Source organism: Oncorhynchus clarkii, chromosome 20 (assembly GCF_045791955.1).
Source record: "Oncorhynchus clarkii lewisi isolate Uvic-CL-2024 chromosome 20, UVic_Ocla_1.0, whole genome shotgun sequence".
NCBI classification, from domain to species: Eukaryota; Metazoa; Chordata; class Actinopteri; order Salmoniformes; family Salmonidae; genus Oncorhynchus; species Oncorhynchus clarkii.
Window position 1 is genome coordinate 43761212 of NC_092166.1, and position 14556 is coordinate 43775767.

The following is a 14556-nucleotide window of genomic DNA, read 5'->3' on the forward strand; positions in this document are numbered from 1 at the left end:
GGAAAAGTGTCTGTTAATTGAATGATTAGAATATTCCACCCTGAAACATATAATTGTATGGAAATTATTAGAATGTATGAAATCATAATAAATGTGTAGTCCTCGTCAGAATTAGGGTAAAGACAATATGTCTTTATGGTATAATAAACACACTGTCTCAGCTTGGTGCTGACCTGACTAGAGATTTGGGAGAGAACGGGGAGTACGTCTCAAGGACAAAGTCACTATCTCTGTCGGCTGGGAAGTGAGACAGACTGTGTGCGTAGCAGGACATGTGTGTGCGTATGTTTGTGTGTATGTGTGTGCGTATGTTTGTGTGTATGTGTGGGTGTGAGAAGTCAGTATAAAATGAGTTGATTTGTATTCTTGACTTCAGAACGTTCCGTGAATAAACCTTTGACTATTTAGCTGGGCTCCGTCTGTTTCATTCAACCAGGATCTTACAAATACCAAACAGAGTAATATAATTAAATTGGGTGATGTACCTGGAGAACATAATTCTCCTATCATATGTACAATATCAAGCTTCTCATAGTAGGGATGGAAATCTAGGATCAGGTCCTCACTGTCCATGTAATATTATTCATTGTGGTCCAAAAGGCAAAACTGATCCTAAAATCTTCACTCCTATCCTGAGACTCTTGATATATACACTAAAGTATGTGAACACCCCTTCAAATTAGTGGAATCAGCTATTTCAACCACATCCATTGCTGAAAGGTGTATAAAATTGAATACACAGCCATGCAATCTCCATAGACAAGGATTGGCAGTAGAATGGCCTTCTGAAGAGCTCCGTGACATTCAACATGACACTGTCATAGGATGCCACCTTTCCAACAAGTCAGTTCGTCAGAGTTCTGCCCTCCTCGAGGAGATGGGTGCTTGGTGCTTTTATCATGGCGTGAAAATGTCTGCGCAACAACGGCTCAGCCGAAAAGTGGTAAGCCACACAAGAGTACAGAATGGGACCGCCGAGCACAGAAGCATATAGCGCGTAACAATTGTCTGTCCTCGGTTGCAACACTCACTACCAAGCATCGGGAGCTGCATGAAATGGGTTTCCATGGCCGAGCAGCTGCATGGAAACCCACAAAAGCACAAGATCACCATGCGCAAGCGTGAGCTGGAGAGGTGTAAAGCGCACCGCTATTGGACTCTGGAGCAGTGGCAACGCTTTCTCTTTAGTGATGAATCATTCTTCACCATCTGGCAGTCCGACGGAGAAATCTAGATTTGGCGGATGCCAGGAGAACGCTAGCTGCCCCAATGCGTAGTGCCGACTAAAGTTCAGTGGAGGTAGAATAATAATGCTCTGGGGCTGTTCTTCATGGTTTGGGCTTGGTCCCCTAGTTCAAGTGAAGGGAAATCTTAACACGACAGCACACAATGACATTCCAGACGATTCTGTGCTTCCAAGTTTGTGGCAGCAGTTTGGGGAAGGCCCATTGCTGAATGACAAAGCCCCAGTGCAAAAAGTGAGGTCCATACAGAAATGGTTTGTCAAGTCAAGATAGATGGGGTCAAGTTCTACCACACCAAACACCTTTGGGCTGAACTGAAATGCAGACTGCGAGCCAGGCTTACTGCCCAACCTCACTAATGCTTGTGGCTGAATGGAAGCAAGTCCACACAGCAATGTTGCAACATCTAGTGGAAAGCCTTCCCAGAAGAGTAGAGGCTGTTGTAGCAGCAAAGGGGGGGGACATACTCGATATGAACACCCATGATTTTGGAATGAGATGTTCGACGAGCAGGTGTCCATGTACTTTTGGTCATGTAGTGTACATCTCTAGACCCTCTGTCCAACTCACCTCGGGGTAGGCTTCTCTCCCAAAGGGTGGGGGGAACTCCACGTCACCCCACTTCGCCTTGCAGATGTAGTCAGCCGTGGCATCAATTTTGGCTGCCATGTCGAGGACAAACACGCCATCTTGGTTGACCACTGGAGAGAAAAAGAAATGCCATGATACATCAATGGAGAGTTAAAGACAACAGCTGATTTGCATTGAGGAATTCAAAGTGAGAGGTACTGCTGAGCCATTGCTGTGGGAGCTTGTAAAAGCCTGGCTTTAAGGCATTTTCACATATTTCAAGCAGGTCCAGGTTTCATTTGCATTTCATGTACTTTTTAACGCAGAACGGGATACTACAGTAAATACAATTAAATTTACATATCGGGATATTATATGCCGATATATTGTATCGACAATATTTGTGTGCTAATTTGCTGTACTTACACCAAAGCTCCTGTATTTTTCCTAAATACAGTGCCTTCAAAGTATTCATACCCCTTGACGTTCTCCACATTTCGTTGTGTGAATCCATTTTAAATTAAGACTAAATTGAGATTTGTCATCACTGGCATATACACCCCATAAGGTCAAAGTGGAATTATGTTTATCAAATTTTTACACATGAAAAGCTGAAATGTCTCGAGTCAGTAAGTATTCAACCCCTTTGTTAGAAAACCAAAAATGTGCTTAAGGCACTTAAGTTGCATGGACAATAGTGTTTACCAGGATTTTGTAATGACTACCTCATCTCTGCACACCACACATACAATTAGCTGTTAAAAAAAAAAATACATTGAATATCCCTTTGAGCATGGTGAAGTAATTACACTTTGGATGGTGGATGGTATTAGTAAACCCAGTCGCTACAAAGATACAGGCGTCCTTCCTAACTCAGTTCCTCGAAAGGAAGGAAACCACTCAGGGATTTCACCATGAGGCCGATGGGGACTTAAACGGTTGAAGTTTAATGGCTATGAAAAACTGAAGATGGATAAACATTGTAAGTACTCCACAATACTAGCGTAATTGACAGAGTGAAAAGGAAGCCTGTACAGAATAAAAGTATTCCAAAACATTCATTCTGTTTTCAACAAGCACTAAAGTAATATTGCAAAAATGTGGCAAAGAAATACACTATTTTGTCCTGAATACAAAGTGTTATTGGATTTGCCCCAAACATACAACACATTACTGAGTACCACTCTCCATATTTTCAAGCATAGTGGTGGCTGCATCATGTTATGGGTATGCTTGTAATCGTTAAGGACTGGAGAGTTTTTCCGAATAAAAATAAATAATGGAATGGAGCTAAGCACAGGCAAAATCCTAGAGGAAAACCTGGTTCAGTCTACTTTCCACCAGACAGTGGGAGATTAATTCACCTTTCAGCAGGACAATAACCTAAAACAAGGCCAAATATACACTGGTGTTGCTTACCAAGGAGATCATAAATGTTCCTGAGTGGCCTAGCTACAGTTGACAAATCTGCTTAAATATTTTTGCAAGACCTGAAAATGATTGTCTAGCAATGATAAAGAACCAAATTTGACAGAGCTCGAAGCATTTTGAAAATAATAAAAATGGGCAAATGTTGCACAACCCAGGTGTGAAAAGCTGTTAGAGACTTACCTAGAAAGTGTTTCTACAAAGTATTTACTTATGTAAATGAGATGTTTTGGCTTTTATTTTTCAATAAATGTACTTACATTTCTAAAAACATGTTTTCACTGTCATTATGGGGTGGGGTATTGTGTGTAGATGAGAGAAATGATATTTAATCCATTTTGAATTCACACCAACAACAAAATGTGGAATAAATCATGGTGTATGAATACTTTTTGAAGGCACTGTAGCTTGTTCTCCATCGCTTTTTAAATAAGGAGCAACTTTGTTTTCATGACTGATCAATACTAATTCTCATGGCTCTTGCTTGTCCCGCTGCAGCAGGCATATGGTGAGCAGTATGTTTGAAACATCGAATTGCAATACATAACTTATTGGCACCTAAGTATTGCGATAATATCATATCGTGAGGTCTCTGGCAATTAATTCCCAGCCCAAGTACCAAAAGCTCCAGGATCCGAACCATACAGGGATATATGACAGCATCCTTAGTTAAACGTCCAAGTAAAATCGCCTTAGTAAAACAAGTTGACTTACCCAGTGGGTTGATCTCCAGGTAAGTGAAGTAAAGGTCCTCATACAGGTTAAAGAGACCCACAACGAAACTGACCAGGACCCTGCATACAACAAACATCAAAAGTTTAGATCAGAGAGCCATCTCGGAAAACTGCATATAAAACCACATGGAAAACTGTAGACAAGAAATCTAAATTTGAGTTTTAAAAATGGTTTAATAATAAACTAAAATGTTAGTTTCCTGCCGTTTCTATCATACCTGATAATTAATTGCACCCACCTGGTGCCTGATTAGAGCGGAAGAATAAAAAAAAAGCAAACGGTCTTTGAGGTCCAGAGTTGAATTTGAGGCCACTAGTTCTGAAGAGCCCAATCCGCCCTGGTCAAAAATAGTGCACTATATATGGAATATTGTGCCATTTGGTATGCACACAATGAGTTTACAGAATACTAGACAGTCATCACTTAACACTTCAACTTCGGGAACCCCTCCGGGTGAAACAATGAGCTACTCCACACATCGACAAAACAAGCATCTCAAAAAGCACCCTATTCCCTACATAGTGAACTACTTTTGACCTGGGCCCCTAGGTCAAAAGTAGTGCACTATATTGTAGACACAGAGCAATGACCTTGGTTGAGTCCTAAATGGCACTCAATACCCTATATAAAGTGCACTACTTAGGGAATAGCGGTGCAGATTGGGACGTATCAAAGTTAATTTCACTGTGTCCACTGTCCAGCCTAAATGGGGAGTGCATTGCCTATAAACACTATAAATAACTGAGGTGTGTAATTGAGTCAGACTTCTTGTCATGGATGGGAACCAGACCACAAACACAGCAGGAAATGTTAAGTATGGGCTCTCGAGTGAAGCAACGGTCTAAGTCACTGCATCTCAGTGCTTGAGGCGTCACTACAGACACCCTGGTTCGATTCCAAGCTGTATCACAGCCGGCCCAGCGTCGTCCGGGTTTGTCCGGCGTAGGCCGTAATTGTAAATAATAATTTGTTCTCAACTGACTTGCCTAGTTAAAGGTTAAATAAAAATAAAAAGTACTCCCACTAGTTCACCACAGAATGTTGAGGGGGACACCATAATACCACAAAGTGATGTAGTGAAATCACTAAACCTCAAGTCAGTCAAATCCCAAGTACCTAGCAAACGTTAGTGGCATAAAAAAATCGAAGTCCTGTGTGGGTTTGAAAGAAAAAGCCTTTCATGTGTGGGCTAATTAGTAAGTCATTATTAAAATAAACCAATGCGTATCGGTTAACGTTTTCATCAGGGCGTCTCAATACCTAGAATTGTAATCTGAGTCCTTCATATTAAATTCCGAGTAGAGTCGCGAGTCCCTTGGTATTGCTAAAAGATGCGGTCCAACAAACTTCGAAACTACATTTCTCAACACAGAAAGTGAAATGGCTTGGTGATGAGCATTGCAGGTTCATCGTTCTACTGAAACATTTTAAAGGGTTTGTGACTAAGGAGGTTTCAGTGTATGTATGTCTGCAGCTGAAAGCAAGGGCTGTGCAAAGGACAGACTTTCTCAATGCAAAATCAAACTCCCTTATTTTTTGTGGCATTGGCAGTTGAGTGTCAGGTATCTGTGAGTGTTGGTGATTGGATATTTCACACCATAAATATTGTGAAGCATAAAACATGTGAGCTGAAAAAAAAAAATAGGACTCAACTCTAAACCCTGTATAGCTTTTGCTTTAAAGCAGGGGTGTCAAACTCAAATCTGTGAGGGCTGAGTGTCTGCAGGTTTTCACACCGCCCATGTATGTGATCGATCATTTAAGGTAATTGATTTGTTAGAAACTACCCTCACCTGGTTGTCTAGGTTTGAACTGGGCATGAACTAAAAGGAAATAACAAAAACCATCAGACACTGCCCTCCAGTGATTGAGTTTGACACCCCTGACCTACGGCTCTCGGTCACTTACTCTTTCCTGTCTTCTGGGACATGCATGAAGAGCTGCTCCTTGACAGAGTCCTCGCTCAGCTTGTCGTCCACTCCCACCAGCAGCCTCTGGGCCTTGGCGTCCACGTCCCCCACATCAACGCCTCCCTCGTGGTGGAAGAGCACGTGGTCGCCCTCTCGGGTGGCGTAGATGCATATGTAGAACTCCTCCTCCTGCGGAGCACAAAGGGAGCAGGGGGGTAAGTAAGGGAGGGATTAAAAGTTAGAGGGAGCAGAGGTAGATTGTTTTGACAGTTACATAACAGTGCAATCAGAAACTATTCAGACCCCTTTACTTTTTCCACATTTTCTGATGTTACAGCCTTATTCTAAAAGGGATTAAATAGATTTTTCCCCTCAATCTACACACAATACCCCATAACGAAAAAGAAAAAACAAATGTATAAACAAAAAAAACTGAAATCTCACATTTAAATAAATATTCAGACCCTTACTCAATACTATGTTGAAGCACCATTGAGGCATGGTTTTTGCTCTCAGAGTGACCATGGGGTTCTTGGTCAAATCCCTGACCAAGGCCCTTGTCCCCCGATTGCTCAGTTTGGCCGGGTAGCCAGCTCTAGGAAGAGTCTTGGTGGTTCCAAACTTCTTCCATTTAAGAATGGAGGCCACTGTGTTCTTGGGGACCGTCTATGCTGAAGAAATGTTTTGGTACCCTTCCCCAGATCTGTGCCTTGACACAATCCTGGCTTGGAACTCTATGGAGAGTTCCTTCGACCTCAAGGCTTGGTTTTTGCTCTGACATGCACTGTCAACTGTGGGACCTTATATAGACAGGTGTGTGCCATTCCAAATCATGTCCAATGAATTTAACACAGGTGGAAAAAGGGAATGCTTTCCAAATGCACTTTAAGATTAGGTTACTTTACAGCCTTATTCTAAAATGGCTTGAATAAAAATAATTTCTCATCAATATACACACAATACCCCATAAAAAAACAGCGTAATACATTTTTGCATATTTATTACAAAACAGAAATACCTTTACATAAGTATTCAGATCCTTTGCTTTGAGACTCGAAATTGAGCTCAGGTGCATCCTGTTTCAATTGATCATCATTGAGATGTTTCTAAACTTGATTGGAGTCCACCTCTGTAAAATTCAATTGATTGGACATGATTCAGAACCCTTGACTTTTTCCTAATTTTGTTACTTTAAAGCCTTATTCTAAAATGGAAACAAAGGGTCTGAATACTTACGTAAATAATGCATGTTTGTTTTTTATTTTTAATAAACTTGCAAATGTTTCTAAAAACCTGTTTTTGTTTGTCATTATGGGGTATTGAGTGTATTTATTTCATCCATTTTAGAATAAGGCTGTAAAGTAACGAAATGTGGAAAAAGTCTAGGGGTCTGAATAATTTGTATATGGGCAAGTGAACGCACACACACATCTGTTAGCATGGTTACTTGACTACTACACACCTACCCCACAGGTAGGATATTTAAGACAACCTCACACAAATTACCTGTGTATGTGCAACAAACGGTTCAATGAGAAAGTTCTTCAGGATGCCTTTCGCTTTTGCCACCTGGTGAGAAACAGTAAAATAGATTAATTCAACATTTAGTTTAGTATTATTATGTGGCAAAGGGATATGAAGATGTCTGAGGAAATGGTATTTTCACATTATGGAGCACTGTGGAAAAGCAACAATCAATGGTGGAAAATAACGATTTTGCATAAATGCTCTATTCTGCAGAAAAATACTATTAATGATCCATTCTGCTGAAAAGCTGGCCCTAGAAAAAAGAAGTGCAGTAAAATGGAAAAGAGCACTGGACCTGTGATAGAAAAATGACATACAGTGCCTTGCGAAAGTATTCGGCCCCTTTGAACTTTGCGACCTTTTGCCACATTTCAGGCTTCAAACATAAAGATATAAAACTGTATTTTTTTGTGAAGGATCAACAACAAGTGGGACACAATCATGAAGTGGAACGACATTTATTGGATATTTCAAACTTTTTTAACAAATCAAAAACTGAAAAATTGGGCGTGCAAAATTATTCAGCCCCCTTAAGTTAAAACTTTGTAGCGCCACCTTTTGCTGCGATTACAGCTGTAAGTCGCTTGGGGTATGTCTCTATCAGTTTTGCACATCGAGAGACTGAATTTTTTTTCCCATTCCTCCTTGCAAAACAGCTCAAGCTCAGTGAGGTTGGATGGAGAGCATTTGTGAACAGCAGTTTTCAGTTCTTTCCACAGATTCTCGATTGGATTCAGGTCTGGACTTTGACTTGGCCATTCTAACACCTGGATATGTTTATTTTTGAACCATTCCATTGTAGATTTTGCTTTATGTTTTGGATCATTGTCTTGTTGGAAGACAAATCTCCGTCCCAGTCTCAGGTCTTTTGCAGACTCCATCAGGTTTTCTTCCAGAATGGTCCTGTATTTGGCTCCATCCATCTTCCCATCAATTTTAACCATCTTCCCTGTCCCTGCTGAAGAAAAGCAGGCCCAAACCATGATGCTGCCACCACCATGTTTGACAGTGGGGATGGTGTGTTCAGCTGTGTTGCTTTTACGCCAAACATAACGTTTTGCATTGTTGCCAAAAAGTTCAATTTTGGTTTCATCTGACCAGAGCACCTTCTTCCACATGTTTGGTGTGTCTCCCAGGTGGCTTGTGGCAAACTTTAAACGACACTTTTTATGGATATCTTTAAGAAATGGCTTTCTTCTTGCCACTCTTCCATAAAGGCCAGATTTGTGCAATATACGACTGATTGTTGTCCTATGGACAGAGTCTCCCACCTCAGCTGTAGATCTCTGCAGTTCATCCAGAGTGATCATGGGCCTCTTGGCTGCATCTCTGATCAGTCTTCTCCTTGTATGAGCTGAAAGTTTAGAGGGACGGCCAGGTCTTGGTAGATTTGCAGTGGTCTGATACTCCTTCCATTTCAATATTATTGCTTGCACAGTGCTCCTTGGGATGTTTAAAGCTTGGGAAATCTTGTTGTATCCAAATCCGGCTTTAAACTTCTTCACAACAGTATCTCGGACCTGCCTGGTGTGTTCCTTGTTCTTCATGATGCTCTCTGCGCTTTTAACGGACCTCTGAGACTATCACAGTGCAGGTGCATTTATACGGAGACTTGATTACACACAGGTGGATTGTATTTATCATCATTAGTCATTTAGGTCAACATTGGATCATTCAGAGATCCTCACTGAACTTCTGGAGAGAGTTTGCTGCACTGAAAGTAAAGGGGCTGAATAATTTTGCACGCCCAATTTTTCAGTTTTTGATTTGTTGAAAAAGTTTGAAATATCCAATAAATGTCGTTCCACTTCATGATTGTGTCCCACTTGTTGTTGATTCTTCACAAAAAAATACAGTTTTATATCTTTATGTTTGAAGCCTGAAATGTGGCAAAAGGTCGCAAAGTTCAAGGGGGCCGAATACTTTCGCAAGGCACTGTACCTACCTGATTTGTTTGATATTAATAGTAAACGATTATACATTTAACTAAGCGTAAGGCTGGCCTGCTAAGGCTGAGTTTTTAATGGTGACCACTAGCTTCCTGCAGCTCGTCTGGGCATCAAGGAAATTGGTTTTACTAGAGGGTGATAAAACGTTACAGCCACATTCCATTCCATGATCAGCGGTGCACTGAGGGAGACGTATTCCATGGACAGGATGTGGGGTGTGTGTGACCCGAGAGAGAGACAGCCTGGAAGAGTTTAGAACAATGCCTCAGTTTCTCATCTTTCTGGGAAGCTTAGCTTGGAGGAGTAAAATAACACCCCCGTGCAGAAAAACTGGATGAACCCAGGGTGGGTTATGGTGCCCAATCTGAATGTTTGCCAGCCATGGTTGAAGCATTTTTAGGTTTGGTGTATAAAGATCCGGTATTCTCTGTATGATTCAAGCACTTGGTCCGACAGTTGGATTGACGGCTTCATTATTGCAGAAATGACCATGTCTCTCTAAGTACTGAATTTCCAAGACAGACCTAATAAGGCTGTTTTGGCCATACTAGCCTCCTGACATTGGCATTACATACCCTCTGACCACTTGCATCAGTGGTTCTAAACATAACTCGGAGCCCGCCGGTCCTGGCAGTGGAGAGACAGATGGCAACCTCAGCTCCCTATGTTTGCACGCTGTATGCTCATGAACAAGTACTGCCTGGCACATGGTGAACATGCCGCAGATGACAAACCAGGATCGTATTTATTAGTGCACACTGTAGGACAGGGTTCCCCAACTGGTGGTCCACAGGTGATTGTATTGTTTAATTGTTGGACAGACTCTAAAAACACCAGCAAATCAGCTCCAAGTGATTTTAATTTTGGAAATCTGTTCCGAAATATTCCCACGCATAATAATAGAGAGAGAGATATGTGATCGTATACAAATGTAAGAGAAGTTTACAATTATTATGTTTTAGTCAAACATATCAATTTGGTCTTCTTGGGATCAATTTGCAGTCTAGAACTGATTTGTAATGATGTTCCGGACCCCTGACCAACAGTTCAGGGGATTGTGGATTAGCAGCCCCTGAAATGGGCACCTGTCTGCATGCTACACATTCACCACATTAACAAGCCCAGAGCTACACACTGTTGGGGCAGAGGAACCTGCCAATCAGAGGGCATTGTTCCCTCAAGCACCGCCATCTCACTACGATCTCTGATTAGAGAGCTAGATAAGAAAAGCAGGCATAGTTCCATTCCTGTTTGGAGATCTGAACGAACAGGAAGGAAGCAAAATGGAGAGGATGGCTCCATGCCAGGTCTCCCTGTTAAGACTCCCTGGAAAACAGTGACAAGTATTATTGAGTAGACCATCCTGGCTAAATATAAAGAAAGGCTACACTAAGCACTACAATGCCTAGGCCTATTGATTGAAGTCAAATTGCTTTTTAAAAATCTGCATACTAGGTGTACAAAAACTCCTCAGCTGTAACTTTCTAACTCCTGCAGCAGGTTTCCACTTCCACCAGTGTCAAATTGGCTGCAGCTAATAGGACTCAGGACAAGGAAAAAAAAAAAAAAAAAAGAGGGAACCTGGCAGCAGAGTTTCTGTTTATGAAGTTGAGGGAGGAGTAGGATGAAGTTGCTCTTACATGCTAATCCAGGGTCAGTTTGGTTAAGGTTAGGATCGAGGAAGGGAAGCTGACCCTAGCTCTAACTAGGGGAAACTTCACACTGGATCATGCATGCAGGCATACAGAGAGAGAAAGAGCAAGAAGATCAACTCACGGTGGTCTCCCTCATGAGGCGGGGCTTGAGCCACTCCTGCACGCCCACCAGGTCTAGGTTAACACCCACCAGGCCCAGCTTCCCTCTGCACTTGATCAGCTGGTCTGGCTTCACCACCAATCGCTGTAGGGGGAATGGACAATACCAACGTTAGCATGGTACAGCACACAGGTGAATCGTTTCACTGTCTATTGCGCCTGGACTTGTCTACCGTTAACCCGGTGATTGTAAAAATATTGGGTGTGTGATAGGGTTGTCACGAAACCATTATCGGAATGCTCAAAAGTATAATCGCAAGAAAACAAAGCTAAGCCAAAATCATTTGAGGAAAACGGCACTCGATAGTTGAAGATGCCCTGTTTCTAGCTTCTAGACAATTTCGCAGGATTTTTTCTTCCTTACACTATTTGCTCAGAATATTTATTGTACCTACAGACGAGAATAACTTTGGGATATTAGATTGGCAGTTACTCACCAGAAATTTGACATGCCTGACCTGGATCCTTTGTTTGAACTTCGAGGCAGTTCTATTCATCCCGGAGGCTGCACGAAAACGCTGATGCACGAGAAGAGTTAAGTGGGGCCCTAGTCAGACTCAAGACAGCGTGCATACCATCCACCGCTTCAAAGTATATTGCTCACTAACGTTCAGTCCCTTCACAATAATGTAGACGAGCTCAGGGCGAGGACCTCCTTCGAGAGCGACATCAGGGACTGTAATATAGTCCGTTTTACAGAATCAACGCTCTCCGGATATATTGCCCCAGTCCATCGTGGGACAGGAAAGAAATTTACAGGAAAAAGGAAAAGCTGAAGGGTTTGTTGTTTCATGACAAATAACTAATTGTGTTATTGTTGTAACGTACAGGAACTCAAGTCACTTTGGTCTCCCAATCTGGAATACCTGCATTACCTCACAAGACAATGTTCTTCGGTCATCGTCACTGCCGTGTATATTCTGAGGAAATCTGAAGGAAAACACTACCGAATTCCTATCAACATCTGAACCACTGCATTTAGCCATGGGGCCCTGTCAGACTAGGAAGATGGACGTGTACAAACAGACCAGCTCGGACCAGTCTCAACGTCAACCGTTGAAGAGGCGACTCTGGGATGCTGGCCTTCTGGGCAGCTGGCCTTCTGGGCAGAGTTGCAAAGAAAAAAGCCACATCTCAGACTTGCCAATAAAAAGAAAAGATTAAGATGGGCAAAATAACATGGACACTGGACAGAGGAACTCTGCCTAGAAGGCTAGCATCCCGGAGTCGCCTCTTCACTGTTGACGTTGAGACTGGTGTTTTGCGGGGTACGATCTAATGAAGCTGCCAGTTGAGGACTTGCGAGACATCCGTTTCTCAAACAAGACCCTCTAATGTACTTGTCCTCTTGGTCAGTTGTGCACTGCGGCCTCCCACTCCTCTTTCTATTCTGGGTAGAGCCAGAATCCATGAACACTAAGATAATGGAATTCATTGCCCTTGACAATCAACCATTCTCTGTCGTGGGTGATGTTGGCTTTCACAGCTGGTCAAGCACCGGTACACACTAACGTTACCAAGTGCGCTATTGCTCAGATGTTGCCCTACCGGAGATACAGTATTAGCGTCACTGCTATTAGCTTCACGACATACTACAGTCTTTGCATGTCAAAAAAGATACGTCAAATAACACACGTCAAATAACACTATTTAACACATTAAATAACAAATCAAATCAAATCAAATCTTATTTGTCACATACACATGGTTAGGAGATGTTAATGCGAGTGTAGCGAAATGCTTGTGCTTCTAGTTCCGACAATGCAGTAATAACAAGTAATCTAACTAACAATTCCAAAACTACTGTCTTGTACACAGTGTAAGGGGATAAAGAATATGTACATAAGGATATATGAATGAGTGATGGTACGGAGCAGCATAGGCAAGATACAGTAGATGGTATCGAGTACAGTATGTACAAATGAGATGAGTATGTAAACAAAGTGGCATAGTTTAAAGTGGCTAGTGATACATGTATTACATAAGGATACAGTCGATGATATAGAGTACAGTATATACGTATGCATATGAGATGAATAATGTAGGGTAAGTAACATTATATAAGGTAGCATTGTTTAAAGTGGCTAGTGATATATTTACATCATTTCCCATCAATTCCCATTATTAAAGTGGCTGGAGTTGAGTCAGTGTCAGTGTGTTGGCAGCAGCCACTCAGTGTTAGTGGTGGCTGTTTAACAGTCTGATGGCCTTGAGATGGAAGCTGTTTTTCAGTCTCTCGGTCCCAGCTTTGATGCACCTGTACTGACCTCGCCTTCTGGATGATAGCGGGGTGAACAGGCAGTGGCTCGGGTGGTTGATGTCCTTGATGATCTTTATGGCCTTCCTGTGACATCGGGTGGTGTAGGTGTTCTGGAGGGCAGGTAGTTTGCCCCCGGTGATGCGTTGTGCAGACCTCACTACCCTCTGGAGAGCCTTACGGTTGAGGGCGGTGCAGTTGCCATACCAGGCGGTGATACAGCCCGCCAGGATGCTCTCGATTGTGCATCTGTAGAAGTTTGTGAGTGCTTTTGGTGACAAGCCGAATTTCTTCAGCCTCCTGAGGTTGAAGAGGCGCTGCTGCGCCTTCTTCACGATGCTGTCTGTGTGAGTGGACCAATTCAGTTTGTCTGTGATGTGTATGCCGAGGAACTTAAAACTTGCTACCCTCTCCACTACTGTTCCATCGATGTGGATAGGGGGGTGTTCCCTCTGCTGTTTCCTGAAGTCCACAATCATCTCCTTAGTTTTGTTGACGTTGAGTGTGAGGTTATTTTCCTGACACCACACTCCGAGGGCCCTCACCTCCTCCCTGTAGACCGTCTCGTCGTTGTTGGTAATCAAGCCTACCACTGTTGTGTCGTCCGCAAACTTGATGATTGAGTTGGAGGCGTGCGTGGCCACGCAGTCGTGGGTGAACAGGGAGTACAGGAGAGGGCTCAGAACGCACCCTTGTGGGGCCCCAGTGTTGAGGATCAGCGGGGAGGAGATGTTGTTGCCTACCCTCACCACCTGGGGGCTGCCCGTCAGGAAGTCCAGTACCCAGTTGCACAGGGCGGGGTCGAGACCCAGGGTCTCGAGCTTGATGACGAGCTTGGAGGGTACTATGGTGTTGAATGCCGAGCTGTAGTCGATGAACAGCATTCTCACATAGGTATTCCTCTTGTCCAGATGGGTTAGGGCAGTGTGCAGTGTGGTTGAGATTGCATCGTCTGTGGACCTATTTGGGCGGTAAGCAAATTGGAGTGGGTCTAGGGTGTCAGGTAGGGTGGAGGTGATATGGTCCTTGACTAGTCTCTCAAAGCACTTCATGATGACGGATGTGAGTGCTACGGGACGGTAGTCGTTTAGCTCAGTTACCTTAGCTTTCTTGGGAACAGGA

The 14556-nt window shown here is 42.8% G+C and overlaps 1 protein-coding gene across 1 annotated transcript in view; it reads right to left on the reverse strand.

Annotated features, from left to right (window-relative positions):
- LOC139377096 (ATP-citrate synthase-like) overlaps positions 1 to 14556 on the reverse strand; it is a 108172-nt gene that overhangs the window by 71412 nt on the left and 22204 nt on the right. Inside the window, exons 4-8 of the mRNA XM_071120133.1 lie at positions 11140 to 11262; positions 7394 to 7456; positions 5886 to 6076; positions 3957 to 4036; positions 1815 to 1945 (exon numbers count right to left, since the gene is read on the reverse strand). Of these exons, the coding sequence (XP_070976234.1) occupies positions 1815 to 1945; positions 3957 to 4036; positions 5886 to 6076; positions 7394 to 7456; positions 11140 to 11262 (588 nt within the window). The remainder of the gene's footprint in view (positions 1 to 1814; positions 1946 to 3956; positions 4037 to 5885; positions 6077 to 7393; positions 7457 to 11139; positions 11263 to 14556) is intronic.